We start from the raw sequence: 8,801 nt of genomic DNA, 5'->3' as shown, positions 1-8,801 counted from the left end.
CCCACACCCCTAATCCTAACCATCATATGCACACCAAAGTCAATTTCGTATTTGCGTATAAATAGAACGTCAAATAGAAACAGAAACTTGTGGTATTGATACACACTTAAAAAATGTACGATATAAAGCAGCATAGATTTATTAAGACAATCATTTGCTCTCACGGGCCACATCAAATTATATAGGCCCGCAGGCCTTGAGTTTGACACATGTGGTTTAGGGGGTCTGTTAAAACCAGTGGCGTACCATGGGGTTTCAGTCAGGGCCTTTAGTAAGCAACTGTAAACTACATACCCTTACACATCTATCTTACACATACCAACGCAGCCATATGCATAGAATTCGTATATTATGCCGCACACAGGCTCTCAACAACAATGACAGCTGATCAACAATTTCAACAGTAGGCTAGATCAGGGTGGGTTAAATGCAGAGTAAATGTCCCTACATGGATCAGTAAAAGTAATCCAGCAATACACGGACCACTATGCACATTCACGTCACTCTAAAATGACGACGCGCCCACAGCAGCAAAACTGTACAAATGCTGGACATCAACGCACCACGTACACCTCCATAACAATGTGCATGATACAATACTCATCAAACAATTAAGCACTCACCTGTCATTTGTAAATAAAGTCCATGCGATTGTCATTCCATGTCCCTTTAATCGTATTTAAATGTTCCTCCTCAGAGGAAATACCCCTAACTTAACTGTTACAGACATACAGCTTTTCATCCAAATTTGGGTCCACATGGTTAAAGTCACATTATCATAACTTTTGAATAAAGTTGAGAATCAAACTTCAGTTTAATAATTTTTCTGTGGTTTGGTCCAGTGATCATCTGAGCCAATTTTCAAATGCCAATTGTCAAGAGAATCAGACATAATTTAAAGTAGAGAAAAATGGAATACAGTAAATTTTAAAACGGGGACTACTGTAATGGGTGAAGTCTAAATGTAAGATATTGAATGTGATCAGCAAAAGGAGAGTAATCATTTGTGCCAAAAGTTTCTAGGACAAAGAGTTGTATCCAAAGTTATTTCAAAGAAAAGTGATTTTTTTTATTTATGATGGTCACAACAGTTGGTCAGATTACTAAACAAGATTATCTCTTTAATTGTGCCATATTTCATAATTTTCCTATGTACGGTTCATAGGGCTACTATAGACTCAGAAAAGAGACTACAGCACCTTCAGTGCATGGCTACTAATAAAAACAGAATAATAAACAAACTTGGATTAAAATGTCTTTTTTCACCATAGACCTGATGCCGCTGAAAGAGGAGAGTCAAGAACTGAATGATGTAAAGGAAGAGAAATATCTGGATGAGAAACATTATGATTTCATGACTGAAGAAAAATCTTTTAGTTGCTCACAGACTAAAAAGGCTCCCACACGAAAAAGAACGCGAAAGACAGGAACTAGAAGTAATTTCACCTGCCAGCAGTGTGGAAAGAGTTTCGCTGGAAAAGCAAACCTTGAAGTCCACATGAGAATTCACACTGGAGAAAAGCCTTTCACCTGTCAACAGTGTGGGAAAAGATTCACTGAAAAAGGAAACCTTAAAATTCATATGCGAATTCATACTGGAGAGAGCTCTTTCGCCTGCCAACAGTGTGGAAAAAGTTTTAACCAAAAAGGAACCCTTAAAAGCCACATGAGAATTCACACCGGAGAGAACCCTTTCACCTGCCAACAGTGTGGAAAAAGTTTTAACCAAAAAGGAATCCTAAAAAGCCACATGAGAATTCACACCGGAGAGAGGCCTTACGCATGCCCTCAGTGTGCAAAGAGTTTTAAACATAAAGTAACACTTAATGCCCACATGAGAATTCACACCGGAGACAAGCCATTCGTATGTGGTCAGTGTGGAAAGAGCTTCAGAAGTAAAGTAAACCTTGACTGCCACATGAGGGTTCACTTAAAAGAGAGCAGTTTTATATGTCATCAGTGTGGAAAGAGTTTCCCAGACAGCAATAACCTTAAGAATCATGTAATGACCCACACTGGAGAGAAGCCTTTTATGTGCCATCACTGTGGAAAAAGTTTCCCTCATAAAGGAAGCCTTAAAATCCACATGCGAATTCATAATGAAGAGAGCCCTTTCTCCTGCCAGCAGTGTGGGAAATTTTTCACAGTTCAAGGAAACCTAAAGGTTCACATGAGACTTCATACCGGAGAGAGACCTTATACGTGTCTTCAGTGTAAAATGAGTTTCAGATATAAAAGAGACCTAAACCATCATTTGCAAACTCATTCTGGAAATAAATCTTAATGTTCCTCAATGTAGGAAGAGGTTTAGGAAAATGAGTAATTTCAAAAATCACCTGCACATTAACTCTGGAGGAATGATAATTTAATTATGACCAGTTTAAAAAAAAAAGTTTGCCATTACACTCACAGATACAAGTTACATAGATGTGAGACCGTGTGTGTGTGTGTGTGTGTGTGTGTGAGACTGTGCACCTTCTATATATAAATATTGCCCTCCTCAGCTCTCTCTGATGTGACTGGAGGGACCGACATCTCACTAAATAAACAAGGATCTTTAAATTCTCCATTGTCCTAGCTGCTTAGTCATGTTTTCTTCATGGCATTTAAGACGTTTTAATCAGCAGATAATGAGTCACTTTCTGTCATGGTAGCATTTGCATGAGAAATTGTATTTCACAAAGCAAAAGACACAATGCCTGGCAGTTATCTTTACAACCCCAAACCAAACCCCTACGTGTGTAAGCCACATGTTTGTTATCTGAGCTATCTGAGACCAGGTGTAGTTTATATTATGATAATCCTGAGGTCACCCTCATGATTATTTTCATAATAACATCCTCAGCAGGTGCTGAAACTAACACTTTCATCATGTGCTTTATGTACAGAAAAATACACTACCACTTGAGCCACACTTCAAAATGTATGAATTGCTTTGCATTACATAACTATGTGTGTGTGTGTGTACTTTATGCTACATTGTGGGGACCAAATGTTTTTTGTAAGGGGTAGGTTTAGGGTTGGGTTAGGGGATAAAAAATATAGTTTGGTGAGTATAAAAGTAATAGAAGTCTATAGAAAGTGACCACAATACACAGAAACAAACGTGTGTGTGTGTGTGTGTGTGTGTGTGTGTGTGTGGAATAAGTTTTTAAAAGAGTGAGAACTGACTTGACCATTTTAAGTTGCACAATAAAATATGTATCTATGTGAAATTATTTTTTGATTGCATAGAGGCATTGCTCATATATTAGATTCAGATTAGTATGTCAGGATCAGAGAAATAGATGAATAAACTTCCATCTTTCTGTAAAATGGCACAATGTAAATGAAAATGATAAATAAATGGACATAAACTGAATGAAACCATTTACACTGTACTGGATTATATGATTCATCTTCAGAGAATGGACAGATATGTTGTCAATCTGGACTTGTAAATGTAGACTTGAATATATGTGGTTTCATCTGGTGACATCCGGAAGCTGGTTCGAGCTGCAAGTTGTGTAGCTAAACACTCAGTATGTTTACATGGACAACAATATTCCGATTATAACAAGTTTAATACAATTCTCTGATTACGAATCTTATATGATTTTTGATTACCTTAATCCGGTTAAAGTCATACTCGAAGTAAACACAAATCAAATTAAGACATGTGGAGTATTCCTATTTTAGTCGCATTATTGAAGTGCAGTATAGACATGTACACACCTTAATCATACTATTACCATGTCGTCGCCGATAGCCTCGTGGGCAGCGCGTCAACATGTAGCGCCATTGTGCTTCGGGCGTCCCGTGTTCGAGTCCCGGCTTGTGGACCTTTCCCGATCCCATCCCCCCTCCCTCTCACTTCGCTTCCTGTCTCACTACTATCCTATCAATAAAAGGCAAAAACGCCAAAAAATAAATCTTTAAAAATCATACTATTACCATAATGTAGGACTTTTCGTTGCATTTTGTGACCGGATACACACACAGCAGTGGTCAACCGGCGGCAAACAAAAGTATGGCTTCAACAACGCCGTCGTCTGTTTGCATGTACAGCATGACTAACTAATTAACTGCAGTTGAAGCTTTCGTACATTTAAAAATGAAACACCCAAAACGGCATATGGTACCATAACGAAGACGAACTGTATGTTGATTTGTGAAATTCTGGAAGGAATGTCGGATGGTGTTGCGTGGGGACGTAAAGACGTGTGCCATTAATTGATCTATGTACTATAAAATGGGAACATGAAAGAAATATTCTAAAAGCAACTCATGTAAACCCCTTAATTATAATATTGTCTTATTCAGAATAAGGTAAATAATTAGATTACTGATATCCATGTAAACATACCCATTGTCTAACATGGTCTGTTTGTTTATCTATTTATCATTGGTAAATAAGTTTGTGAACGGGTTGAAAATATCTGGATTTCTGCAATTACTCGTAAAATGTGGTCTTAATTTAACTCACAATTATAGACAAACCCAATCTGACTACACTAATAACACACAATCAGTTGTAAATTTCAAATTTTTCATGTTAACTTCATACCCCACAAATCTGTTTCAGCTTATAAATATTTAGGTTATTCCGCATATGAATTAGCAGGACATAACCTGCTGTTCCTGTAAAATGTCTTTATAAACATGTTAATTTATTGTACTGAACAGCATATTCTAGGCCAGTGGTTCTCAGTTACAGTCTTTGGAACCCCCTGCTCTTCACATGTTGTATGTCACTGTTATTTGACACACTCCCTGCGTTCCATTCGGAAGGGCTCATCCCTATGCCCTAATCCCTTCAAAGGGTTTACCCTCCGGAGTGGGAGCTTTGAAGGATGTAAGGGACCAAACAGTTCTTGAAGTTCCCCTCTGCGTCATCATCAAGTGCCCACACGGAGGCGACATCATCGTGCGAAGAATCTGTGCAAAGGATCATGGGGGCCTGAAGTATCCATCAGTTGTACCCTTCGAAATCCTTCATTCCAAAGGGCACTTTGAAGTGGCCAGTTTTGAGCACTTTGGTTTGGAACGACCCTTCAGTATGGAGACCATGATTGTTTTCACTCCGAAGTGCCCTTCGGAGGGCGATATATCCCGATTGGAATGCACCGACTCAGTTCAGTACATGGATCTCTCTCTTAAACTGATGATCTGAAGCAGGTGTGTTAAATAAGGGAGACATGCGTGATGTGCAGAGCAGGGGGTCGCCAGGAGAAACTGAGAACCAGTGTTCCTAGGCCCTTCCAGTTTTATGGCAGGCTCCTCTCTGCAACAGTGGAGACAGGTTTTTTTAAACATTACTTGATAGATTAATGCAAACAAATGTCTAACGGTATCAGGTAAGGATGCTAGGACAACAGCCAGCCACCTCTTAATGGGGCAAGACAATAGGGCCTTTCGCACCGTGGGAACCTTTTCATAGTACCAGAACTAATTGTGGAACTACCCACTTTTTGGCGTTTTCGCACCACCGGAACTGGGTGCGATTTTAGTATCGGACTGCCTTTTTCGAGAACCAAATTACTCCTGTTGTTAACGTTGTTCTTCTTTGTTTCCGTTGTTGAACGCTGCGCACAAATGATGTCGCTGTCGCCCGTCTTACGTCACTTCCTAGTACACACAGTACACACTGTCGGTGCGAATGCAACCCTTTAAATGGTACTGGGAAATAGTTCGCGCAAAATCGTCCCAGTACTTTAGTACTGAAACTAAAGCGGTGCGAAAGGCCCTAATGACCTCTGGCACCAAGCCCAGGAGTGAAAGGACTTCTTATTGGTCCACATGCAATTTCTGCCCTTCACTTATCTCAAAACAAAGGGGTAGGTCAGGACTGTCAAAAAAATCTGTAGGATAAGGTGACCATACCTGCCATTTTCTTGAGACACGTTTTGGCCATGATTTCTATATTGCCTTAAAATGACCAGGTTTTGTCTGTTTGCGCTGTGCAGATCAATCGTATGACATCTAAGTGCCGCTTCAAGTCGAAGACAGCTGATATGTACGCGTATTTGCATCGCTTTGATCGTTCTCTGTAGATCCCACCTTCTCACGCACCACGATTGGTCGATTATGTACAATGCCTGCATGTTATTGGTTAAACTACTTTTAGATCATTACTTTCAGCATGTATGAAAACAGGGAAAAAAAAGCCGAAACCTGGATATTTTAGGCAATATAGAAATCCTGGCAAAAACGTGTCCCCGGAAGATGGCACTATGGTCATCTTACTGTAGGACCTCTGCATGCAGCAGTATTGATTGAAACAAAGAGAGGCCACAAGAATCCATCCAAATCCATTCATAAATATGTTTGCAAACCTTACAATTGATGTTATCTACAACACTTCTATTTCATAATTATTCAGTGCAATAAGTTTTCTCTGTGACACTATTTGTAGTGCAAAATCTTACAGAAATTCAGCTGTTTACGTACAAATGAATACATGAATGACAGTTTAATGGTTTCCCATCATGTTTGTACTCTCTGTTCAGAACATTGCCAAAGGCATTTCTTGTAGTGATCGGGGAAGTGAGTAATGCATTGGTAAAACTTGTTCTAACTATGTGTTTTGAACTATGAAAAAGAGTTTCAGTGGGGAAAGAAGGGTCATCCACACTGTGTGTGACCCTTGGCCTGCTTAGTTGGGGACACTTAATTTCCAGCGATATCGTCCACTTGATTGCACAGATACTATTTAAACTGAACTGAGCTGGATGATGAAATCACTGAATTCAATGATGAACTAACTGCCTTTAATTGAAAACTGAGTGTTTACTACTGTCCTTTTGCATTATCGACACACTATTTTCCTATTTAATACTGCAAAGCTGCTTTGATACAATCTGTATTGTTAAAAGCGTTATATAAATAAAGTTGACTTGACTTGACCCCTCTGAGGCCAACAGCCAGCCACAGCACCTCATTGAAACAGATACTCCTTGTTCTGGTCTGTCCAGAAGACATTAAAGGGGTCATATGATGTTGCTAAAAAGAACATTATTTTTCAAGGCCTTCATACTTGTAGAGGACTTCTGCTCTGCTGTGGACCCATGTTTCGCAAGCGCCGCCTTGGTGGTCATCTCCTCCACTAGCTCTGCCCTGGTGGTCCATATCTCTGCTGGCTCTACCATGGCCACTTGATCTTCATAGTCTCATCCATTTCTCCACAGTCCAGGCCTGCCACTACACCACCATTAATGTTCTCATCCATTGCTACACAGCTTTTGTATTTTTGTAAAGTGATAATTTGGTGAGGTGGAAAGGCAGAGAGAAAAAAAGTAGAAGTGAGGAGTGGCAACTAGGGACTTTCAAACATGGATACAAACAATCACTCAAATTCACAGGTTCGATCTACTCAGAGGAGATGGAGACAGTACTGCCAATTAAAACCAATATTTATTACATAAAAAATTGTTTCATATGAAAATCACACAACATTCTCCGAGTACATTCAGTACATTTATCTGTTACACCATCTGTGTAATCATGAAAAGTGTGCTCATTTCCTCTTCTGTGTCTCTTCTGTCTACCCAATGACGGGTCATCCCAAGATGCCATATATCCATATATCTGCTGTAACTTTGATGCTTTTGAAGCTTTTCAACCAGAGATTTTCTGCACATAGGGGTTTTCCCTGTATAAGCTTGTGAAAGCAAGCATTCTTCATTAATGAAAATGGTTGCACATTTTCAATAATGAATCAAAAATCAGTGCATTCACTTTCCTCGGAGTGGTGAATCATCATGTTTTGCTTGTTTTACAGGGAGACCAAATGGGCTGTTCGTGGTGGCACTGCGTTTCCAACCACTATCACTATATGATGCTGACATCCTTTTCCTTGATGTAATCTGCATTATATACTGTATATATACAATTGTTGGACTTGTAACCCGAAGGTTGTGGGTTCGAGTCTCAGGTCTGGCAGGGTTTGTAGTGGGGGGGGAGTAAATAACCAGCACTCTCTTCCACCCTCAAATCCATGATTGAGGTGAGACCAATTGAGCAAGGCAACGAACCCCTAACTGCTCCCACGGTGCCACAGCAATATAGCTGCCCACTGCTCCAGATGTGTGTTCACGGTGTATGGTGCTGCTGACACAGAAAAGCATACGTTGTATGCAGGGCCGGATTTACGCATAGGCATTCTAAGCACGTGCCTATGTTCGCTCGTCCAGGGGGTCCCAAACACAATGAAGAGATATATAATATTTTTGTTATGGGCTATCTACAACAGTAAAAGAACCAAAACCCCAGCAGACATTGAGCAAATAAATATAACAAACAATAGGTTAAAAAATGACAAACTATTTCCATGTCTTCCACCTTGTTTATGTAGGCTACGGAAATCACGCTTTCTTTCTCCCAGTCTCTCTCACAGACGCACACACAGTGCAGACACGCACTCGCGCGCACACGCGGAGACGCGAACAGAAACTTCTTGTCAGCGCTGCACCGCGAATTTATCAGTAAAATAGTTTCGCAGCTGAAAAGCTACATGACATTTCTCAGTTGCGAGGTTCTTGAAGCAGTTTAACTTAAAGATTCGCTATTAGTAGACGCTGCTGCTGAACGCTGCTGAGAGACGCATAGACGCAGGTATTCACACACGCTTAATTTCTCTCTCTCCCTCTCTTTCACTCTCTCTCTCTCTAATAACCGCATTAGACTGCATTAATAACTGCATTAGCCTGCATATCAATGGCTCAAACCTCCGTTATTAGCTCTAAAATGGAATTTGGGAATTTGGTTATTATTTGGCCACGTCGCCGTGCCTATTAATGGAATGGTCTTTCTCAGTTCTCAAA

General features: G+C 40.1%; 3 protein-coding genes across 3 annotated transcripts in view; 2 read left to right on the top strand and 1 right to left on the bottom strand.

The window, feature by feature from the left end:
- The window catches only part of LOC107712907 (gastrula zinc finger protein XlCGF8.2DB-like), an 8,022-nt gene extending 5,594 nt beyond the window's left edge, over positions 1–2,428 (top strand). Inside the window, exon 3 of the mRNA XM_016518299.1 lies at positions 1,272–2,428. Coding sequence (XP_016373785.1) covers positions 1,272–2,284 — 1,013 coding nt within the window. The 3' untranslated portion in view covers positions 2,285–2,428. The remainder of the gene's footprint in view (positions 1–1,271) is intronic.
- The window catches only part of znf846 (zinc finger protein 846), a gene marked incomplete at its 5' end in the record, with an annotated part of 42,679 nt that overhangs the window by 5,058 nt on the left and 28,820 nt on the right, over positions 1–8,801 (top strand).
- The window catches only part of LOC107712901 (gastrula zinc finger protein XlCGF57.1-like), a 43,322-nt gene that overhangs the window by 15,786 nt on the left and 18,735 nt on the right, over positions 1–8,801 (bottom strand). The window lies entirely within an intron of this gene.

The sequence above is a fragment of the Sinocyclocheilus rhinocerous genome, unplaced genomic scaffold (assembly GCF_001515625.1).
Source record: "Sinocyclocheilus rhinocerous isolate Xijiao unplaced genomic scaffold, SAMN03320098_v1.1 scaffold2886, whole genome shotgun sequence".
NCBI classification, from domain to species: Eukaryota; Metazoa; Chordata; class Actinopteri; order Cypriniformes; family Cyprinidae; genus Sinocyclocheilus; species Sinocyclocheilus rhinocerous.
The sequence above is the reverse complement of the archived record's forward strand: the minus strand, read 5'-3'. Positions and strand labels throughout refer to the sequence as shown.